Source organism: Acanthaster planci, linkage group LG01, assembly GCF_054643075.1.
Source record: "Acanthaster planci isolate LZ-2023a linkage group LG01, COTS_SCS, whole genome shotgun sequence".
Taxonomy (NCBI): domain Eukaryota; kingdom Metazoa; phylum Echinodermata; class Asteroidea; order Valvatida; family Acanthasteridae; genus Acanthaster; species Acanthaster planci.
Genome location: NC_141777.1, coordinates 35,603,241 through 35,628,235, shown reverse-complemented (window position 1 = coordinate 35,628,235; position 24,995 = coordinate 35,603,241). Strand labels below are relative to the sequence as shown.

At 41.0% G+C, this 24,995-nt stretch overlaps 1 protein-coding gene across 1 annotated transcript in view; it reads left to right on the top strand.

Annotated features, from left to right (window-relative positions):
• Window positions 1–17,316, top strand: part of LOC110979607 (RNA-binding protein Nova-1-like) — a 55,786-nt gene extending 38,470 nt beyond the window's left edge. The window contains exon 4 of the mRNA XM_022235576.2: window positions 6,304–17,316. Coding sequence (XP_022091268.1) covers window positions 6,304–7,455 — 1,152 coding nt within the window. The 3' untranslated portion in view covers window positions 7,456–17,316. The remainder of the gene's footprint in view (window positions 1–6,303) is intronic.
• Window positions 17,317–24,995: the final 7,679 nt, after the last annotated feature.

Sequence of the window (24,995 nt, the reverse complement as noted above, 5' to 3'; positions counted from 1 at the left end):
AACCAATAATTGGATAGTTCCCCCTTTTGAGTCATTGATTTTTCACCTCTTAATATTTGATTTTGAAAATGTTACTTGAATATTTCACAACTAGGCGCAGTCCCACACAATTACAGCATACAGATGTTGTTAGAAGCTGACGAAAATGTTTGAAATGCAGGGAGACTGCTTTGTACATGTATATAGTTATGCTTAGGATGGCAGAGCAGTTTCTTAAAACTGGGGGGGGGGGCAGATACACGTATTTCCTTAACACAGAAAACTTTACTCAGCTAAAATAGCATTTAGTGTACATTTCTGTATATTGCTTGTGACCAGTTCATAGCCGATTCTGCTTACTTTTGCTGCTCGCCAACAGCATGGAAGCCAACGATCTTTAGGTATCTGAATGATGCATATCAATGCATTTCTAATGTTAAGATTTCCTATCAGCTGCATCTTATCCAGCTCTCATTTCTTTTTGCGATTTTTCCCCCTGTGCTGTTTCCTTTTTCCTCTCTCAGCATCCAGCGCACGGTGACCAACTTGACCCTGTCAAGATGTCCTAGTTGTGCATAGCAGACCACAGCTTTAACGTGGCAAGTGCATCGCAGCTCTCGATCATTTCATTAAAAGCTAATCCCTTGGCCCAACAATGATGGAGCCAGACGATGGGAGCGACGATGCGCGGAGAGAGACAGAGAGAGAATGCCCGTCCTCCACTGAACAGTTTTCACCCTTGACTGGCGTTCAAGAGGCTGTCAGCTGCAGTCTCCCATCCATCCCTGCCCTTCTTACCCTTCACTAATATCAGTCTGTAATTTCTGTGATTACCTTGCAAATGGTTTACCCTGGGGGAAATTGCCTCCGAGATTAAACATGGGACCTGATTGGAGAGGAGGGAGGGGCAAAGCATCAGCAGCAAGCATTAGGGCTGCTCCAGTTTTATTACTCCGTGTCTTTTCTCTCTCCTCCCAATCTGTCGTTTTTCAACCGTCCTCCTCTCCCAACCATGAAATTGACGTGAAATAATCAATCCAGGTTACTGTGAAACCTTACAAGTGTGGAGCACTCGCGGGTGTGAGCAGAACAAGCTGAGCATAAAAAGTAACCATGAAAAGGCTGACAGACGAACATATACTTGCAACTAGGGATCAAGCCCCAAGAGTTGTCCCCGTCAACATGGATTTGTAAGTCTTGCCCAGGCAGAGCCATAATTTCTCAGTCAGCCTGAGCTGTTGGTAATGGCTTGCTTATTCAATGGGAGTAATTGAAGCGGTCATGAGTGGCTCACCGTCCTTGGAGTGTTCTAGGTATCCAGATACTTCTAGCTAGCTGCGTGCTGTCCTCAAGAGAGAGGTAGAGAGACTAAGGAACTGAGAAGCGAAGTGGGAGGGGGGGGCAGATTTGGCCGTGTTGTCTGAAGCAACAGAGGCAGGTATTTTGTCATTCACAAGGCATAATTTTCCCTTGCTGAGAATTGCAGGCACGAGGGATAACCGCATTGTGAGTTGTTATGCTAGCTCAGCAAATACAGCCAACTGCAAAGGGTACCTTAGTGATGGAATCAATAAGATGTCAACTAAATGAAATTTCCTGTGCAGATCAAACTTTTTGTATTTGGTTTTTGTGGTTTCTTTTGATTTTGTGTTTGTGTGTACAGTGTTGATGTTGTACAGATCCACTTTGCCTGTGGTTGTTTCATCTGAGACACTTCAAGCAGTGTGCTGCCTGTCATGTTATTGTCAAATTAAGTACCAGTATAGGCCTACATGTGGGTGCCTCAAAATGGTGATGTAACCAACTGCATGTAGTTTTCCCGAGCCGCATACATCGTCCTTTACAGGTCTGCACCATTTCCAGTGGTCCCTGATGTCCTCGACCCTAACCTCTGTCCACCCTTCCATTTCATGTTCTTCCGATTAGTATGTCACAAAATTTTATCACTGTACCTGCCAATATAATTCAGGGTCCAATCCAACTGAGAATTTTTGTCTCCCACTCCATTGAATTTGAATGTCCAAAAAATGTGTTAACTTGGGGTCCCATCCAGCCCCCATTTTTTCACTTCCTTGCTTCAGTTACGCTACGAGTAATTTTCTCAATTTAGGGACTACACCAATTTCCAGTCCTGTCTGTCCTTCCTCTTTATTTCCTCCTTCCTACTCCACTGAATTTTTCAAATTATGTTACATTCAGTTCAAGGGTCAGTACTTATCTTACCTGTATGTACATACGGCATTGGGAGTCCACACTGTACCCGATACATATACATGTATATGTATATGTTTGTTACTCCATCTGTACTTGCAGTCACATTGTGCTGACTGAGGTCAATCATGTCTTCACCCCCTGTCAAGAGTTGGCTCATTGTCTGGCCCTAGGCCTATGCCACATCATGGCCACATGTATACCTAGGTTCATTCAACTCTTCCCCTTGGAGTGAATTTCTAGTCCTTGGGGGAGGGGGCAGTCAGGCTGGATCACCGTGGGTCCTTCAAATCAAATCTAAATCAGTGGCTGAATAACGTCTTTTAAGTGCACACTGAAGCATGTTTTTGTAATTTTGTTTACTGGATTCTCGTAATTACAGTTTCAGAATTAGGCCTCCGCATCACTCATATTTTGCAGAGAGGTAGGGGAGTTGTCTGAGATCAACCACAAAATCCCAAGAAGCTTGTGGGCTAATCTTTGCAGTCAGGGGCTCTGTCTCATGCCTCAGCAACATTGATTTCTTGGAATACCGGAAGTCATTCTTTTAAACCACAAGAAATTAATCTGTTTTTACTTACACTTGCAAGATTTTGTTCGCAGAAAGATCACTTTGATGTCAAGGTTCACCGTGAAGCAAACATGCAAGCCATTTTTCTAGCACTAAACAACTGCACTGAACGCTGACTGATGACTAGTTCCGCTGGTAGGGTCGAATGGAAATAATGTTCACAGTAAAGGTACATTGAACAGAAGTGAGGGATTTCAGTATTCATCCCCCTCCCATTTGAAATTTTTAACAGGTCAGGCAAATGAATAATCACATTACAGACTGTGTTCATTAAGGTTGTCGGGGTTGTTTATGCCAGTAGTCCTACATGTATGCAGGATTGTTTGTAAGTTATATGTGTCAAGGAGTTCCTAGGGACATATTGTAAATTACAAAATATGTCCTCCAATTTATTATTGGATTAAATTTATATACATTTAAGAGCATTTCTAGGGAGGCATGTAGACATTTTCTGGGCGGCAACTCCAGGTTTTCAAATCAATCACGTTTTGAGGGGGCGAAAAAGTGAGATCTGCTGATCGAGGCTATCCATAGTGCATGACTGCCATTCTATCGAAGCAATAAACCGCCCACTGTAAACAACCTTAGATCTTTTTTCTAATTTAGTTAAAGGTACCCCCCCCATATTGCTTTCCTCTTTTTTCCAGGGCAGTGTGTAGAACCTGAAAGGAATGACTCTATCCCTAATGAGACCCATTTTCTTCATTTTCATTTAATAATCCGGTTTCATTTTGGTGATTGTGTAGCACAACACTCTTCAAACACCTCTGGTGTAATCCCGGCGAGTGGGCTAACTCTTGCCATTTGGGCAGGTGACAGTGCAGCACTCGGGCTGACAAACGACCAACCGAGAGCCGCCAAACGAAAACACTGCGGCTGGCAATTGATTTGGGAATGAAATCGACCCGATCTGTCCAGGCTGCTAGGGTTTGTCAGTGGGAGCTATGAGGTTGAGGGAGCGTCAGTTCACCGCTTGGTCGATACAAGCCCTGCCAGTCCCTGGGACTGAGGAGGGGGAAAAAAAGATATGAACCACCTTGGATGTAAATATGGAAACAAATCATTGCATTTCCCTGCCGTGAGGTTGGAACAGTGCAGAACATATACCTGTACTTACAACCCCACAACCCGTGTGTCTGTGTATGTGAGTACTTGGTACAGTGGTTCAGTAGTAGTGGAGGGTATTTGCACACCTTTTAATAGCAGTTGTTCACAGCAACCATACCATAATCCTTTTCTCTTTCTCTTCTTCCCTTGTCCCTGTACATTTCAATCCAGGTCCCATCTCCATGGTAAAGATGTAAATGATTAGGATTTGACCTGTATGTGCCCAATCGCATGTGCACACAAAGGCTCCTCATATTTTTATTTTATCTGGAGCAAATACAACCTTTGGACCAAGTCGGCTGATAGGGAGCAAGCTGTGGTTGGCCTCTGTTAATATTTACCAAAGGCTATTTACCCCACAGGGCGTTGCAACATACATGGTATCATGTGACATGTGTGCATGGTAAAAAAAGAAAGCATCCTGTCCAACAGCATTAGCTAGATGTTATATTTAGTGGCAGAGAATTAAGAGACCTCAGAAATTGTCACTAACCTCAGGAGTCATCAAAGTGAAATATATATAAATGACAAAGTAAATTTACCTTTAAAAAAATGACATGTATATTTGGTGTTTTTAAGCTCGAATTCCACTGGTGACCTTTCTTGTTTCATGTACATGTATCATTGTATGATGTACATGTACATATACATGTATATAGTTTATACTACACACTTTTTACAGTTCCTCAGTTTGAGAGGAGACTAGTGTGACTTATTGTCAGCGGCTGTTTTACATAACTACATGTACCTAAACTTCACTGGCAAAATTTGTAAGTCACGTGGGCCTTACAGCAGTATTTCCCGCAAGGAGTTTTGCCACTCTATTAAAATCTTCCCTGAATATTTTAAGGGACACTTCTCATTTTAGTTGACATTAAGGAAGATCACAGTGCAGAGCAAAAATGTAAAGATATGCATCTCCTGACGACGGACTGAGCACCCAGTCCGAAACGTTGAGTATACTCCCAGTTCTTTTCAGAACCACACATACTCATAAGAGATATTTTCCTTTGCACGGTGCAAATGCAAGCCTTTCCCACCAACCGGTATTAATAGTAGTTAGTGTTGCAGATACCTATTGACTAGCTGCTTATAAAGAGATATATGTAATGTTAGGTTACAAACACAATGAAGGTACATGTTTTTATCTCTGGAGTACCACCTCTGTTTTTTAAAGGCTGCCCTCTATGGTGTACTGGAGTCAATGTGACTTTGGCATTTGCTGTCACAGGTTTTTCCATACTGTAATCCTTTTTAGTTTTTACATGCCTTCGAATAGCTTAAGCTGGTCAAAATGCAATTGAAATAAGCCACACCTAAAGAGTTAGGTGTGGTATGTTGCATTTTGATTTCAGAAATCATTCCTTGGCACTGTACATTTTACTCCATACTGATCACAGGAGAAGGCAAGACAGCCTTTCCCGTCCACAACAAGCACAGAAAATGTGTCATCCCACGTTTTGACCATGGGGAACAAAAACCTGAACAACTGCGGGTTTGAAATTTCTTGAAGCACAAGGTCAAGTAACAGAATAATGTTGCCAAGATTGTCAGCCTTGGTCATCAGCACATGGATTTGGACAGTTGCAGCTAAAAAAGCAGGTGTTTCTTTAATTACAGGGAAGAAGATATTGATTGTCTTACTTATGCAGTTGAGAGCTTGCACGTTTTGAAATTTGAATCGCAATGATAATTTTTGTTCTGTTGTAGTCTTTATTATTTGCTAACTGATCTGAGTAATTTTCATTGTTGTTTTGTAATTATCCATTTTTCAAGCAAGGATTCCCTTGCAGGATGTGTCTTAGTCACTTGCTGCCGGGTGCTTTTAAAAATGCATTGCACACATACGGGCGATTTTCAGTTTTCAGAATTCTTCGGAATTTCATCAGTTCTTTTAATGGACGTTACACCCACACAAAAGACTGTTTGGTGGCTACTCTAAGCTGACAGGTAAACCTTCATTGACTCCTGAGTATTTCAGCCAGGCCTGCCATCCTGTAAAGAGAGCCCAGAATTGTAAGGTGTTGCGTAATTTCCTTTGTCCCCAGTGAATGCGAGTGCCATCTTTTCAAACGCAGCTGGATTAGCGTGCAGCAGTGCTATGTCGCTCATCAATGGGGCCCTGGAGCACTTATGTCCGCGATGCTAATCCGTGGGCACACTATGCCCAAAACGGTGGTATACTGTTTAAAAACAGTGACGGATTACCTTCGAAAAATGCAAGCAGAAAAATTATGGCAATTCCCAGCAAGCAGGTCTTTTGTTCTGAGTAGGGTCTTTTGTTACACGGACCAGTTCTTTTGTCCCATTTCAGGCAACCTGGCTCTGTGTATAAACCCATGGTGCTTGAAACGGGGAACCCCGGCAGCAAGTGGTTAACGCAAACTCAGATTAATCTTATTCATCCGATATTTTGTCTTGACTTTGAACGACAGGTCAAAGTGGTTGTGCCCAATAGTACAGCGGGTCTCATCATAGGTAAGGCCGGGGCCATGATCAAGCACATCATGGAGCAGAGTGCTTCCCGGGTCCAGATCTCTCAGAAGTCGGATGGCATCACCCTGACAGAGCGGGTCATCACCATCACCGGGGAGGCGGAGCCCAACAAGAAGGCACTGTCCTTCATCATCGACAAGGTGCAGGAGGATCCACAAAGCGGCAGCTGCAACAACCTGAGCTACGCTACAGCCACCTTCCCCGTGGCCAACGCCAACCCCACCGGTTCACCCTTTGCCGAGGGCGCCGTGGCCGCGGTTATGCCAGCCAACGTGGTCAAGGCCCAGATCCCCGTTGCCCCAGTGGGGCTCACAGGGCTCCCGGCGACAGCCCTTGGCACTCCCAGCGTGTCTATCACGCCGCAGTCTTATGCCCGGGTACCTACAACTGTATCATATAGTACAGGTGATGCAGCAGCCATTAATGCCCTAAATACCTTAGCTAGTTATAATTACACCATAGGGGGCCTGCCCATGTCGGCCAGTATTGCAGCACCCAATCCCTTGTACGCAGGCACCCCGGCCCATTTGCAGCCCACACAGATGATCCCTTCTGGTTTGCTAGGTGCGTACCAGGTAGCAGCAGTCACCGGCAATTCCAAAACAACTCTCCCCACCCCTCTGAATCTGTCCAGTCCAGCTGCAGCCGAAAGTCCCGTCCTCAACGGCTCCCCAACCTTAACCGTCCCGAGCCATCACTTGCAGGAGTCCTCAGTGCCTAGCATCGGAATGGCGGCTCCCATGGGCAGCCTGACCGGCGTCGGGGGTGGCCTGGGTGCAATAGCGCTGGCGCAGGAGCCCCCCCAATCCTTGGGAACCAAAGACCCGACCAGGGACACCATTCTGGAGGTTGAGGTTCCCGAGAATCTCGTCGGTGCTATTCTGGGCAAGCGGGGCCAGACTTTGGTAGAATTTCAAACCACCTCGGGCGCCAAGATTCAGATCTCGAAGAAAGGGGAGTATGTCCCCGGCACACGCAACCGCAAAGTCACTATCACGGGAGCCCCAAATCAAGCACAGCTCGCCCATTTCTTCATCACTCAAAAAGTGGCTCAAGAAGAACAGAACCGGGCATTAAAGGGGACCACATAGGCCCAATTTTTTTTGCTGTCTCCACCTTGAAAGTGAAGCCTAAACGTTACACTTGACAGAAAAAAGACAACACCGTGCCTTGTGAAATCAATTCCAGGGGTCCCTTTGAACATGCACACCAGCAGGATCAATCCATTTTTGTTCAAGGGGTAGTAATTTATGTGTGCTTTCAGTCACAAATCAGAATTAGATGGCGAACCATGAAAAAAAATCATAAAAGCTGGAAGTGACTCTCCGCATAATTTTACCTGGAAACGAGCAGAAAGACATGATTAACACCTTGATTAGTGATGAGTTGAAAGTGTCTAACTCATGCAGGAAAAAAATAGATGAACTTTTGTGTGTCAAAAGAAAGCAACAAATTTAAAATCTCAAAGATGTAGAAACAGAAGATTGACAGGAGAATTGTGCAGTTTGATTTGATGACATTTCACGAGATTTTGCTCTGCCATTGCAACTTTGAGCGGTGGATAGTAAGCCACAAATGATCGCCGTTTTGTCTTCGACACACCGAGGAAGAGTTGGGGCAAAGATTGGAGCCTTAAATCCCACCAAAGTAAGTGTATAAAAATATATATGAGGAGAAATCCTGTTATTTTTGTGTTTTGTCACATCAACTCTTTAGTGAATGATTGGATGAATGAGTATCAGTGATTTATACAGAGGTCTTTTCTGGCTTTTTTTTTTTCCTTTCTTTATGCAAAGTGAGTCGTAGAAAATGGCAGAAAAAAATCTTAAAAAGTGAAGAAAGAATAGAAGGAAAAAAAAACATCTCAGTCCATTTTTGATTTGCCAAAATGTACAGAAAAGAAAGGAATTAAAATCAAACCAGTATTTATAACTGTTCAATTTTGAACAAAAGAAGAAAAAAAGAGATGACAGAAATGAAATGTGAAGCCTTGATTGACAACGATGATTTTTGTTTTGGTGCAATATCCTGCACGCTTTGAATAACCAGCCTGACCGTTGCCTTAGACGTTTCACCAGAAAGATGAAACCAGTCCTGATCCTCTCTATGACTGGAGTCCATCCACTCTTTCTCCCATCCCCCCCTCCCAACATTGGTGCCGGGTAGCAATGACAGGATTATTGTTTTAATATCCAGGAGCAGCAGTGCAAGCCCACATAACTGCCATCCATCCCGCCCTCCCTTTTGAGTTTGTACCATCCACACCACTCTCTCACCTGCTGTCCTCCCCCCCCCCAAAAAAGCCGTCTTTCCACTACTAACCTTTTTACTGAACAGTTTTTATGCTTAATGTTTTTCCCCCTTGGCCATCAGTTCTTAAACACAAAATACTTCGTGGGCTTTGTTGTGTTTTTTTTTCCGTTAGGTATAAAATTCCACTCACTTCTGTTCATTGGATGATTTACATACATGTTTTGCCTCACCATGTTAAAAGGGTGTTGTTTCAAAGCTGACAGGTCTGTTGTAACAATTTAGAGCATTAAACCATGGCAACTGGTTCCCAATTGCAGAGTACTATCACAGCTTGATAAGTTAAGGCAAATTCTTTTTTTAATTGACATTTCAAAAACCTCCGTACATGTTCATTTTTATGATCGGTGCTGATGTGAGTTGTTTGTGATTAAAGATGTACATAGTGTGACCAGTTACTTTTTCATAAATGGTGCAAAATCTGTTTAAAAATGTGTAGTGATCATAAGTAATTTCTTACCAGTGACAATCAAACGGTGCATTTTATGTCAAAGTGCAGCACAGCAAGACGAAGGCTGGTTGTTTTGATTCTCTTTTTGTTTTTTTAACATGCATTAGTTTTAGTTGCCAAACATTTGCATGCTGGCCACAGACCGTCAAAACTCATCTCAGTATAAACACCTCGACATTCAAAAATGCCATCCACATATAAAACATGTACTTTGCATGAGGTCACATGATGCCATACCATTCTTCAATTGGCCAGATGAAATTTCACATAGTCTTGAGTCGGAAAGTGTTGTCGACAACCAGCCTTCATCCTTGTTTTGTACGTACTGACTGACATGATTCTAGGACTGAAGGGCAAATCATTTTTTCAGAAGATCAGAAATATTTTTTTTTTTTTCAAAATTGAAAGACCGTGTTGAAAATCAGCTTTGTCTCAATTCTCTTGATTCCGTATGTTGCTTTTTGGTTTTTATTTTGTCATTTGTAGTCTTAGCTAGTTGCCTATTGCATGCTTCGCCAATTGAAAAAAATAACAAGTTTTCTTAGACGTCAGTCCATCACTACACAGATGTTCATTAGATGGTGGCATTTATTTTATTCACATTTTTTTATGTAAGCATTTCACCATGTAACCAACTGTACATACTCCAGTGATTCGAAGGGGGAAATCTGGCACGAGCTTTCATCATGCACTGCCCGATTGCCTGTTGAAGGCATTAGTTCACCTTATCCAGTGTTTCGGGGATTTGTGTGGGATTATTTCATGGTGGGAAATGTCAGAATGTAATCAAATCATTTGGTAACTTGTTGGGAATGGAAAAATGAAAACATTTTGTGGAAGTTTCACAAAGGCAGTTGCACTGTGCATTTCCCTTCTTTTCTGTCGTCAGATTTTGTTAGTTGAATTTGAATCCATTGTTCATGTTACACTGTACATGCAGGTCAGAAGTTTGCACGGGTGTCAGGGAAACTAAGCTTGTTTCATATTTAGACACATTTGGGGAAGATTATCTTGGTTGACTGCACTTACGAGAAATTAGAAAAGTTCAAAAACTACTGGAAATGTTGATACATGTACATGCACCTCCAGCTGGCATGTTTCAGTTTGCTATGTCGTTTTGCTAGCTTGCGTGCAAATTGTGTACATGTACATGACCTACATGTATCTTCTTGACACTGACGATTTGACAAACAAAACAGAGTCAGAGTAAAGTCCCAACCAAATAAAAATTGATCCAAAGTGAAGACACGTTCCTTTAGTGCCATTTGTTCTCCTTTCACAAGTAGTTGTAAGACACTCATGCCGACGTCTGACCTGCATCCTTTTCTAGTTACGAGGTAGCACATAATCAAGATTTCACCACCTTTCCCTCTGTCTGACCAAACAAAAGTCCAAACAAAATGGCTGCTGCATCCAGTCACTGCATTAACAACAGTTCATTTACTCTGTGCTTGCCAAGCGTTCTGCCTCAAAACGTTGTTGTTTTTCTGTGCTTTCACTGTCCCTCCCCTTTCCATTTGCCGAATTTTCACCAGATCAAAATGTGAGCGGGAGTCTGTTAACAACTGTGCACCCCTTCAACAAAGATTTGTGATTCATGCCTGCCCTAGCCACCCATACTCAAGTTTGGTATTTTTTTCCCTCATTCAATAATCACCAATGTTTGTGCTCCTGGAAGCAGTTTCCAAAGTTTCACCTCAAATAAGTTTTTTTCAGAGTGGAGTGTCTCCAAATGACCAAAGAAATGAAAGTGGTCTGTTGTTGTTGTTGTTGTTATCGACCATCGTTTGCCAATTTCAGAACATGGCACACATTTTATAACTCATGTGAATTTCACCATTTTTTGTGATTGTGCAGACATGAGAGATCAGCCATTCCTTAATTTTGTTGAGTTGATACATCTCCATTTCTGACTTCACCATGACTTCCTACTCTCTTGTTTGCTCATAACACTATCACTGCCATGCATGTCTTAAATTGAACGACAAGCTGACAACAGACAACGTAAAAAAAATTCTTGTTAATGCAGTGATTGATCAAATGAAGAAACTTCGACAGTACAGAAAGGCTAATGGTCAACCAATATATATATAGATATATATAAATTTCAAAAACAACATTTATTGTTATATACTGTAACGAGTGTTCAACATATGTATTGTTTATGATGGCTTAATTATGTGGACTGTTTTCTCTTCTTTTTTTTTCAAAATTGTACGGTTGCCTTCCAATATAAATTAGATTGTAATAAACTTTATAACAAAAGTATTTGAATGTACGACTTAAAAAAAGAAAAAAAAAACACCAATCATTACTTTCATAAATGATAGTAATTTATATGTATACAGTAATTTTCAATGGAAATTCTTCTTTAACTTCTTTATATTTTGTTAAATCACTTGGAACAAATTGATTTTCTAGAACACTGATTTGAATTATATGGAAGCAAAAAAAACTTGATTGGGACAGTTGCGACCAATATTTCATAAAGGGTGCTATTGTTTGATTGACGGGAAGATTTCACTAAACCAGATATTTTTTGTAAAGATGATCGAACATCTTCCACAAAAATAACCTTCCAATCCCACCTTTCGTGTTACGTTTTCCCATATCATCTAGTTTAACTGCTCTAATTATGGTCAGCTTTGATGTCCTTCCATTCTTTTGGTTTTTTTTTGGTTATTTTTGTTCCTTTTTTGGGCCGTCACACCATTCAGACTTCTCCAGCACTTGATACTAGCAATTTTTTCCCCCTGCAATTTTACTCCCTCAGTCAGTTGAGGATTCATATTTTTTGATTTTTTTTTAAATATCACAGCGACTTGTCCTGTGTTGTCCTGACACCTGAGTAAAAGCCAGATATCTTAATGTTTGAATTGTTCAATTTAAGAAAGGGTTCCTTCAGTCTGTTATCTGTAAAACATGCCTCTTGCTCACACAGCAGTCTGTCCATTTATGATCCGAACAGAATATGAAACTTGGCTTGTTCTGTGCGGGCCGAACTTAAAAGGGAGATTCACATTGTGCATACGGGGCTCTTCTTTTATCTTACAAATGCTCTTCCATCATTTGTGTAAAAGATACCATGGCCCTCCCAGTTTTGTCAGGACAACACAGTCGGTTTTACATAATCACCAGGATGTTATTGCTGACAAGCTGATTTTTACTGCAGTAGTTTTTTTTGTTGTGTTTTCTCTGTGCACTGTATTACACTTGGAAGCCATGTTTCATCATCATCAATGTTCTTTAAACCATATTGCATAAACAAAACCAACCAAAAAAAAAATTGGACACGTTGCTCTTTACCCCGGTTCATCATTTCCATGAGTCTTGTGTCATGGTCTTTCCTCTGCTCATACTGCATTGCATGTTGACACCTCTAAAGGTTTATTTGTGTCTGTAAATTTGTTTCATTTTTTTAAATATATCTATTTTTTTTCTCCAATACCGAACTCACTGCAACATCAAAGCGTACAAGCAGAAAGTCTAACTTCTTTTCCACCACCATTTAGGGGGATACTCGTTACTTATCAATATTTTAAGGCAAGGTGATGGTTTGTGTGTGGTTTATATCCAGAAAGTCATTGTCCGTGATTTTTATTTTTTATTGTTATTTTTTTTTTAATTATTTTTTAATAAGGGCATAGACCAGTCTTTTCTACCCGGTCTTGGCTGCTTGAAGCACACTGCTTGTCATCCCCCCTGCTGGTCAGTGGAACATCCTGCATTACTATGGCAACAGATCACCCCTCCATGCTGAGTTAACAGTGCGGATGAGGTCATTACTGGCTCCTTTTGTCATCACGGGGGCAGTGTAACATTTGTGTAGTTTCACTATTGAGGACCTATGTTTTGTTGTCATGACCCAAGAAAATATTGCCCCTGTGATTCACAAATGAAGAGAAATTGGGATGAATGAGAAAAATTGCCAAAATAAACTGCACAGAGTCATTGGTCAAAACCTGCAATATGGCATGATCAGTAAAGTGTGGAGCAACAATGACATCATCAGCAACAGGTCTAGCTTTCTTTCTCAAAACACATACATGTACATATACATGTACATGTGCACCAGCCGAATAGTAATATGATGTGTGCACGAGATGTTAATTTGTCCACAAGCCATGGGGAAAATTTGTAACTTAAGTGGAAAGTACTTTTTCAGGCCAGCATCTGTGTGTATTTTGTCAGGTGCAAAAAGCATCTGGCAGAGAATATTTTCTGGTTAGAAGGAATATTTGGGGTGTCTCAGCGATTCTGCTTTTGGAACTAATTGGAGAGGCATTAACGAGGGTACTTTCCCCTCACTTGTATGTTACATATGTTGGCAGTTACTTACCATTTTTGAGTGCTCCCCCCAAAACCCCCAAAACCGACCAAATACTTGCAGCATGTGTGTGGTGAAAGACAGTCCTGGTTTGCCGGGTAATCTATGGGCTGTCAAACATGCTTCGGTATTGGTCACCTTCAGACCTTTCTTACTGATGCAGAGCTTAGTATTAACCAATGACAGTGGAGTGCTCTTCCGCAATTCTTGTGGCTGTGGTGTTGATGACAGTTGTTGATTGATAGCCAACATAAGATCAGTCTTGCTATAAACAGTCAAATGTAAGCAGAGTCAGTAACAGGAGATTACAGGTTGTGAGGTCAAAAAGGGACGTGAAGGTCACAAAAACCCCACGTTGTTTGGTAGCATTGAAATGAGACTACATGTTCATGCATCTGATATTCACACACGATTCCTTTGATTGGCTCATCATGCTTTTTTATGGTTCTGTGGATCCTTTTACCCAAACAAAAGCTTTTTAACCACTTGCTTTTTTTTAATGTTCACCATCTTCACATGCACACACATGAACACGTTCTTAGTTTGCCTGGATTTTTTTCTCTTCCTGTACTGCCACAGCTTTAGATGTATTTTGTTCTTAACAAATTCTGTTGCACATTAATACAAGCATACAAGAGACAGCCATGATGTCCAAACACCTCTCAATGCCTAAAAATGCTACTGCCCACCACTCTTACTGCCCAGGCTGTTTTAGTTTCATGGAATTCATCACCTTTTGCATTGTTTTTAACATGGCAGCCATCTTGGCAGCATATCTAGTTCATGGGTCAAAGATCACTACAAAACAAGCGTTTTATGTGCAGGCGCCAGCCTCTAGCCCCTCCCCCATTTTCCCCCAGGATTTGCATAAGTTAACCAAGATGGCTGCTCATTCAAGGGGTCAAAGGTTACTTTATCTCTGATACAGGTGTGTATTGTGCCATTTGGGTCTTAGTCATTATCGCCTGTACATATGGACAGTATATGGAGAACATTTGTAAGGCCAGTTGTGTTGGACACTTGGGTGAAAGGATTTTATTTTCCACTCCAAGACTGAAACTGACTTGAATTTATTCTGTTTGGAAATCTTTTTTATACCTACTGTCAGTGATTTCGGAAATACATTCACCCAGGAAATTCAGGTCTGGAAACAAAAATTCCATGTTTCTTAAAATGCATATACTCCTGGTAGCTTTCAGTGGAAAGAGTTCTCCCACTAAACAATGTGATATTGATAGATTTGGGTCACGTTTTCCTCAGTTATTCCAAGTACGGATATGCATAAGCAATTGAAAGCAGTCATAGACTGATTCAGTGCATGCTGTTCCAGAGTGCACTTACTCCATCTTGTATGATGTCAAACCTCCCACTCAGGAAAGGGAAATCACTTCTAATTTCAGGTTTGATGGACTCAGGCTGCATCTAAATCTGTTGTCCAGTGCTAGGTCTACATGTATATGTAGGTCTTGCTCTATTGGAAACACACTGAGATGCGCTGACAGTAGGCAAAACCATAGCTCTGGAACCCTGGTTGGACACAGCCGTAGTACAGCATTGACTTCTGCAGAAGATATGCTGAGTGATATCCCCGGGCTGAAGTGTCAAATTGGAAGGCTATACTATCAACTTAAGTTGTGGCCAAAAGATTATGTCTTTTGAACTGATCAGGAAACATGTTTCAAATGTCCTTTGAATTATGCAAGCATTCAGGCATAAATTTAAGAGACCAATTGCAATGTAATGCATTGCTTTGCTTGTTTTTTTAATTCTTTTTGTTGGGGATGAAATTCGTAATTGGCTGTATGTTCCTTTGCCCAAGTGTCCAACAACAGGGTGCTTAAAATATCCCTTCTCACCCACCCAGCTGTGTTATTAACACCACATCCAGTTTGGAACCTACTCCACAATTTTAACTAGATACACGGATCAGTTCTTCATCTGGCTGCATGTGCTCTCTCCTCCCCTCTTTCCTCCCACCCTAACCCCGCCCCTAAAGCAAAGGATGTTGACATGATTTACAACGTACACAGTGTCACTGCTTAAACCAGAAGTTCTACAAGCTACCAGTGGCTCACGCTCCTTCCCAGGGTGCACTGCTAACATGACCAGACTACTGGGCACTCCCTCATCGTTGCACCGGATCAGTGGGTCACACTTGATCGACCGTGCATGTCCCCGTTAACATGCATGAGCATCACATCAAAATCATTACCAGATTAAGCTATCACCAGAGAAACCAGGATGTGAACATTTCTGTTCAGTCTCTCATGTTTTTCATGACAGAGCTGTAAATTTTATCTTCATTTTCAAATCTTTGACACCACATGTATCGTAATTAGGAGTTGTGTTTCGGCTTTATTCTGGAACAGAGTCAGTCAAGACATTGGTAGATGTGGTTGCCTTGTATGTGCCCAGTCTCAGCTCTTTAGATCTTGATAAAAGCTAGAGTCTTGTACAGGATGTGGGGAAGATTACATCAAACTAACAAACATTCAAACAACACTTCTGCGACACAGTGACAAGTTCTGAGTAGATTTGTGGAAGGCAGGGGTATAAAAATTACAATGAGTTTTGATGGCATCTAGAATCTAAAAATTCTAGATGCTATGTAGTGTTGTTTATTCATGTTTTCTTAGCAGCTTTGACGTTTTGGGTTAATGCTTCAGTTGGTGGACTATGACCTTTTTCCTCCCCTTTTTTGTGTCTCACTAAGTTGCCATGACAACTGTGGAGAGTCCATTCCCCCAATACACGGTTTCTTTACGCTTGTAGTTCTACCCAGAATGCAGTGACTTATCCAATCATCGGTTTCATTCAGCTGAAATTTACATGGTGTAGCACTTAACACTCATTTCAACCGTTCCGTCTGGTTCATTTTGAGTTGAGCATCAATCAACTATGCTAATATACCTTCAGCTGTGTGCTTCCCAAAACTGACAGTAGCAGTCAAAAGATGTTCACTCGTGTGATTCAGTTTCTCCATTACATCTTTTTTTCCTTTACTGTTCCCATGACTTCAGTTAGAATGCATTTTCTGGATGAAACCTTAATTAGCTGCCATCAGCATTTTCACAGAGTGTTTGAAGCAAACTGCACCCAACACTTTTTTTTGTAATCCTCTCAAATAAACAGGAATTGTTTGAGTCAGTGTCATCTGGGAGTGTATAGGGCATCCGCTGTACCTCAACATCGTGTGCAATGCATGTTCACATTTTCTGACACTGTAACAACCGCAACATCATTTTTTGAATCTTGAGAAGTATTTTTGTATATCCTCTTCCCCGCAAAAAGTTGGAGGTTTTTTTTTGGGGGGGTAGTTTGTATGTTATCTTAATATGGAGCACAGACATAGTCACAACCCAAATCATCTTGTTAATTTGTTCTACTTCTTTCTTCTGTTTTGATTAACATTCTTCATACCTAACATGTAAAGGAGGAAACACATTACACCACATTCAGAGCTTACGTAGTTATTTTGGCGATCATTCTGCATGGTGTAACCATAGTAACCGATCAGACCGATCAACCTCCATCAACTTCCTGTCTATCCAGCCTTTGCATGATGGGAAATCGTCTTGTGGTATCCCATGATTTTTTATCGTGGCTTTTTGTTTTCCTTTGTAGTGTTTGTCTTCCCGAGGTAAGTATCTAAAACTTTAGTTTTGATTTTTTTACATTCAAATAAATGATTATATTTAATGTGATTTTTAACCAAAAAAATTCAAAATCAATCAGAACCAAAGATAATTGTTATTTTCAAAAAAAAATTTGTAACTTCTTTTAGTTGAGAATGAGATGAGGACAATCAGTGATGACAAACCAAAGGTGCAATAAAGTGATTTATTTTTATATCGTTGATGGAAATTAGTGGATTGCACTAATTAACTAACCTTGCTTGCTGTGGACTGATCAGTGGATTAAGGGCCATGGTGCACTGTTGGTACCAGGAGATTTCCAGATTCTTCAAGAACATTGATAAACATTTCAAAACAGTGGAGCCGCTACTTCATCAGAGTCAACATCCTCAAAAATGTGAAACCAAGACATTTGCTGTAAGGAATCAATAACTTTCATAGATCACCGTTTCTTCCACCAGAAATAGTCTATTCTGCTCTGTGCTGAAAGGTTTTTCTTTTTCTAACATTGTTATGTGGGGTGTAAGGTTTTTGGGGGAAAAGGGTTCCGTGTCTTGTAATTACATTTTTATGTAGAGTGTAGGCCTTTTTTGGAGGGAGGGGATGGTTCCAAGTATCAATTGTGCACCATGGTTCAAAGATGAAAATGCATCACAGAGAAATACAAGCCACCACAAGTACATTACATGTTAAATGTACTGCAATGCAGTACATTTACTCTTAATTTGCGAAACAATAGTTGAATTGAAGAGTATATGCTCTCCATTTTCAAAGATGTACTTTTTGTGTAACTTCATACTTGTCTTTAATGAATGAAAATGATTTTACATCCTTTTGAGGTTAAGTTCAGTAAAGTTGAGTTGAAAAGTGCTCTTTTAAAAAAATTGCCTGTACTTTTCCTTACAAGTGAGGGCACTCTTCCTGTGATTTTATCCAGGGAAGACAGCGTTTGATTCATGCATTTTTTAAACTGTTGACCTAAAATGCACTCTTCAGTTAAATATTTCCGAGAAAGGGTTGCGTGTTGGCTTGTATTTAAATACCCAATTACAGATGATCAAAGAAAAATAACTTAAGACATTGAAATATCAAAACTTCCGTCAGATTGTGAGAACAAATCAATACAACAGTGAGATTTCCTCCCGGGGATAACAAATTTAGTTATGAATATGGAAATTCACATTAGTGTTAAACTTTTTCAAAAAGAGTGCCAAAGTACCTTTAAAAATAGCGACACAAAAAGTGAAAATAAGGTTACTTGAAACACAGAGGTGTACATAAATATAAACATTTATTTTCAGTGGCTGTTGAAAAAAATTCATTTCGTGGGCCCTGTAATATTTACCCTATTGAATTTGAATTTTTCCTCAACATAATTTTTCTGCATCTTTGTACTTCAATGTATGAAAACTCTCACACACTGCTATTTGGTTTAATGCATTGAAAAGTGCGCACTTTTAAACAATAAAAATTATCCATTTTCCCCTAACAACTGAGGGCGCTGTTGCTGTGAAGTCATCTGGGGAAACATGATTCAGTGCACAGGTATCTCTGTTCAAATTGTGAACCCAGAATTTAGCAACTGAAAACATATCTGAGAGAGGAATTGATGGCTTATTGCTATGCATATTAAAAAAAACTGTATCGGCAAAGAAGAGAAAACCGAGACCAGAGAAAATCTCAAAAAATGCCGGAATTTTTGTGTACAAAGCAATGTAACATTGAGGCCTCTTCCTGAAATGATATCACAGTTGTGCTCATGAATATAGAAATACTCGTCAGCTAAAAACCAAAAAGGAATTAAAATACCCTTGATATTGTGAAACCAAAGTTGAAAATATGGTTTACTGAGGCACAAAGGTGCATTTTACATGTTTGTAATCAAAAAATTGATTGCAGCTACCCTTTAATGACTGAGCAGTTGGAGGCATTAGACAATCGATGCGTTAACCTTCCCCTCTGCAAACAGTTGTTGTAGTAGGGTGTACAAAACTCCAGCCTTATATTATCAGAATTAAGGAACCTGTCCAACCTATCCTTTACTTCACAACCCCGCCCCACCCCACCCCACGGTCTACCCAACCTCCAAATACCGACCACACGTGTTTTTGTTTCCATACGCGATTCACGGAGCTATGCTTGATCGAAAACGCCACTTCATCAGATCTTACACAAAATGTGAATACATGCTCATCAAAACCAATTTCATTTTATACAGCGCTGCTTTTATCTTATCAAAACTTCAAACGACACAGATGGAAGTAAGTAAATATTTAGAGGCCGTATCACGAGATGGAACAAAATGAACCCAATTTATGAAGGCCGAAATCTGAAGGTGAGCACTGTGACGTGAAGTACCAGGTCGATGAGGGTTCGAAGGTTACCAGAGTGTGATAACAGGTGCTTGCCACACTGACCTCTTGAGGAAACGCCCCCTTGAAACTACACATTAGGCTTGCCATATGGGGACGCTTTAATGAATTTCATTAGAATGTGCAATTGTAAGTGTTAACAGATGTTCTTTGTGTATGCATGTCTACAGCGAAGGATTTTCTTTTTGAGATGGGACGATGCAAGCATGTGCGCGTGTGGTTAAACCACTCCCCCAAAGTTCCTGCGGCTGTGGCCGGCTCAACTTCCCCAGATGTTATGTAGTCCTCTTCCAAAAAGTGCAACGTCACACAAATCCCAACCCCCGCCCTGCCAAAAGTGAGAACAATCTTCAGTTTCTTGACAAACAGAAACAGATCCGCAATGAATCACAAAGCAAGATGACTGAATTGAAGGCTGAACGAAATCGTGTATAAAATTTTACTTTCATACCAGCTGTTGACTCCTGTAAGGATGCATAAGTGTAGCGTTGTGATTTTCAAGATTGGGGTGATTTCATTATTTGTGTGCTTGCAGCTTCATTGCCACAGATTTCCAAAAAAGCAGTCACTGAATTTCAGACGGACTCTCTGGTCGTTATGAGGACACATCTTTGAGAATTTAAATAGGCTGTACGAAAGTGATCTTTCAAATGTTCAAATCAAACACCGAATTTGACTGTGTACATGTATGGTTATCCGTCAGAGGGGGCGAAACTGAAGGGTACATACTGTACATGTCGAATTGAGTTGAGAAGTCAAGATGGATTTTGGTCTTTCATTAAGGGCGTCGTTGATTCATACAACACAGGAAATATGGCTAACACACATTGCAATTCAGTGAAATTGTTGTTCAACTCTTCACATGAAGGGCCGTGATTTATTTCCCAAGAAATGGTCAGCAGATGGCACACCTAAGCCGAAACGGGGTGAGTGTTTTGAGTATCTAAGGTGTTAAATATCCCGTTGACTATTTATTTGTTACTTGTGTTCTTGAAGTCAGTGTAACCAAATCTAAGTACATTGAAGACCGTATTTCGGTGTGTATGTTAAAATATACGAGACAAGGACGTTTAAGTACATGTACAATATCTATATCGCCGTCCCGATTACCAACAGAGGAACAATATGACCACTTCAAAATATACCAGGTACTATCTTACCCTACCAAACAAAAAAATCTTAAGAAGATATCGGTGTTGAATCGGCTGTGTTTTTCCACGGCAGTTCTTTTATGGTTGGCTACATTTCCTGAGCAAACCCATACAGTGCCAGCAAATATGCACCAGAATATCGCACTGGCCGATAAAAAGTAAACAGTCGTTCCGTGTGGACAAGTTAATCAGTTACGAGTAGAGTGGGCAATATTGATCGAAGAGTTTTGCATAATAATTCACCGTTGGTTTATCTATAGGCTTCGGTAAGGTTGGTAAGAAATGCGGGTAAGTGTGTACGTGGCGCATGGTTATGGTGGGGAAATTAGGATTGAACTTTGGCCCCGTCTCTCGAGCAACCGCATAATACTGTCAGTATTTTATGCATTTTAAGCTATTTTGGCATGTAATTCCTCTATGTGGTTCGGTGAAAACAAAGTAATAAGAATAATTATTCAGCTGGTTATTCTGTCGGCTTGATAAAGAGTTAGCTGTATCGCTGAATTTTAATGCACTAATGTGAAAATACAAACTCGATTACTTCGAAAATCAAACAACTTTCGTATCTTTGCACGTAGGACATTTGCCCACACGTCAGTTTCCTCATTTAAAAAAAATTGTTTTGCAGGGCCCCCTTTCTTCACCTTTCCCCATGTTCGCCAAGGGGAAAATAGCTGTGAAGTGAGTTATCTGCCTGTACTAATAGTTCTTGTGCTCAATTGTTTTGAATAAAAAGAAAGAGGGCGCTGTTGCCAAAAATGAACTCGGCGGAGCTTGCAGCCCAGGTCATGCGGCCAAGTGGCGTTTATGCGATATGCATGGCGGCTAGCTTGAGCTATATTTCGTTGCATCAGCGTTAAACGTTGGTAGTTGAAGGATTGATGTTTGTATTGTTCTTGTGCTCGTTTGAAAGTCTGAGTGCCTTGTATGACAACATCAAAGTAGCGCCCTCTTGCAAACGTTTTGGAAAGTACTGTCTAAGAATCGGAAAACTACCACCTTTTCACAGTCTTCAATTACAAAGATAAAGAAATTGACAATCGGGATGTGAACCTGCCACCTCCGGGATACCACAATATTCGCTCGTCGCTCAGCGCCCACTGGGAATGGCTAGTGGCCTTGCACAGATCTTAGTAAAGGAAATACGTCACACAGGTAACAGCTAACGACGCGCAGAACATTGTGGGTAAATTTCTGCCAGGAGCGCGAGCTCGCCGAGTGTTATCAATTCAATTTTTTCTTCCTCATTGCTAAAAACGCCCTCACTACACTATATTAATTCATCCAAAATTGAACAAGATAAGCAGTGATTTGAAATATATCGCCAAAAGATAGATGATCAGTGACACAAGATAAATTACTGTGATTTTTATCCATATTTGTTGTAGTTAATAAAGTATCTGGAAAAGAATGTTCGAGTTCTTGTCCAATTGCTTTCTATTTTTGCGTAATTCTGATTTTGTTTGCACTATACCGGTCCTGTTCCCGCACACTGGATGGTGCATATATTCGAACAAACAAGGTCTAAGAATTGTCTAAATCTGGCATTCGTGGTGTCATCTTAAAGGGCACATTTTCCAGTGTATTCTAGAACTGATTACAATACTCCTTTCTGCCCTATTTCATACATATCCCAAAGTGCCATTACGCAAGGAGCTATGCTTTGCTCGAATTCCTAAGACAATAGTTTCCGGCTATTCTCCGAAACGCGGGAAACAAAATAGTGCTCTATCCAGTCCTATTGTTGGCGGCTTTTCCCATTTGTCAGTATCTTTGTTAAGTGGCGCCAGTATAAGCCATCAAACCTGAAACGATGTTGGACATGTCCTCTTTCATTATATTTTCCTTTCCATTTTTAGAGGGTTGACCAATGAATTTTCGAGTATCACCCAAAGCAGACCACCCGTAAAATGAAGGAAATTTCACTGCCCGCAAAAAATAGCCATTCTGAAAATGCGTCCCTTTGCAAAACGGCTAAAATTGAGCCACTTTCAGACCTGATTGCATCCAAATTGCTAAGAATTGGAAGCCCAGAGTCCGGGCCAGGGGTTCAGTGCCATATTTCTTCAATTCCCCAGTTCCATGGCTCTCTGGACCCTCTAATATAGAATATTTGAGTGTATAACTTTTATTAATGAACTCGGCGGATATATTTCTGGCCTACTTACGCAGGTGCACCCTCACTACACCAACTACGCGTCCACAGAACAGTGCAAAATGAGACCGAAATAGCACCGCCTGTCGACTCTTGGGAAGAGGTTGGCCTCCGTTTTTTCACTGGAAATTTAAGATTATGGCCAGAAGATCACTTTTTGTTTCAATTTTATGGGGGTTAGTCATTCGCCTTTCCCCAAAGAAACCCCCAAAATAGTAGTAAACTGTGCGCTCGGCACTGAATGTAGCCGCCCGCCTCTATCCAAAATAGGCCTGCATTTTGGGCTTTCTGGGAAAGAAATATCCGGAACTGGAAACTTTCAGTCCCATTTTCGGGATTTAGAAAAATATTTCTTTGATCTCTCCTGATTATGGCATATCTTATTGTAAAAAAAAAAAGAAGAAGTGGGATCGCGCGTAGAAATACAACCATTTGGAATGAACCTTTAGGTAGTAGCTGCGCATCGCTGGTCAGCAAACGACTATGAAACGCAAGCGTTGCAGCCTGTCGAACCGCTACCAACAAAATGAATACTCCCACCAACATGGCTCTTTTCAACCGATGAGGGGGTGCTTTTGTTCGGGCCGGTATCCGATTGTCTAGGTACCTGTTGTTGTTTTGTTTTAATGGCGCTTTCAGCAACTCGGGCTATTTACGCCAATAACTGTACGTTTATTCATACACGTTATTAATCAGCATCATATTACGGGGTTAGGAAGAAGGTCCAGTTTTAGAGGCAGGAGGAAACCGGAGTACCCGGAGAAAACCTGCGAGAGCGAGTATGGACTGGAAACCAAATGCACTTAAAGCCTGGACCAAGCCAGGACTCGAACCCGGGCCTCATTGGTACAAAGCGACGAAAGACCCCCGCTACGCTAACCCGCTCCCCCGCTGGTTTTATGGCTCCTAAGTATAGAGCGCCCCCATCGTTTTCAAAAATTAGGGAAATTATCCTCAACAATTTGAAAATGTAAAGGTTGTGCCTCTCAATTCCATGTGAATGTAACTTGTACGTGAGCTACTTCTGCTCTTGGTGTAGGACGATCCCGTGTAGGCGTAAATCCCAGGGGAATGGGGGTATATCTAAACACCCCCCCACCCACACACACCACACACGCTTTTTGACCAGGAGATGTGCTATTGCATTATCCACCAATTTTTTGTGGTGAGAAAAAAATAATGCAAATTGTGAAGAATTTTTCGGACTTCCCAACAGCCAAAATGTATTCAATAGCACTCAAACAGGGAGAACAAAAATATACCATTCCGATATAGAAGGTTCTTTAGCATTGGAATACACAGTTGTACGTCTGTATCAATGAACATCGACCCCAGTGTCTTATGGTGATGCCCCTCCCCCACTTTTCAGATTCCATGGCTGGGCAAGTCACTCTACAATTCCTCATATCTCATCATCCCGATTCCCCAAATTTTCGGCACCGATTTATGCCTCCGGACGACTCCTATTCTACCCCCCCACCATGCACTGCAGTGAACATAGTGATACGCGTACATGTAGATCATCATCAGTGCCATCTCCAAACCGAGTAAAAGGTCTCAAAATGTAGTCTCACCCTCTTAGAAAGGTTATTGACGGTCCCATGAAGAACCCCCCCAAAAAAATTGCCGCCCCCCAAAAAAGCTTCTTGATCCGTCCTTTGAGCGGGCACTGTTTCCACTTTTCCGTGTCCTGAAGATAGTGAGATGAGACGGAAGCCCTGGAGTGCTGTCAAGTATGTATTTTCAAAACGTGAAAGATATATTTCCCAAGTTCGTTTTTAAGAGGTATATTTTTAAAATTCTTTTTGTGAGAACAAATCCAAACCTGACAATTTATATCTCCTGAAAATTAACTTGGAAAAAATATCTCATAAAAAACTTCATCAAAAATGTATCTCGTAAAACTATTTGTTTCCAAAAGAGAAATATTTCTAATTTATAGATCTCATTAGAACAAACTGGAGAATGTATGTCGCGAACAAACGAACTTTGGGGGAAAATGTATGTCGCACAAACAAAAGAAATTGGAAAAAAATGTATTTTCTAAAATGGGCTTCGAGAAAAATATACCTCGCTAGATGGGGAGTGTACTCCTGTACTTGAGTGCTATGCGTAGGCATCCTACTCGTGGTAACAGGAGCAACCGCGCGAACGCACCCATAGAGTTTGGAGAGCGAAAAATATACATGTACACCTCCCGTACCGTATTATAAGATATCACTGTCAAACC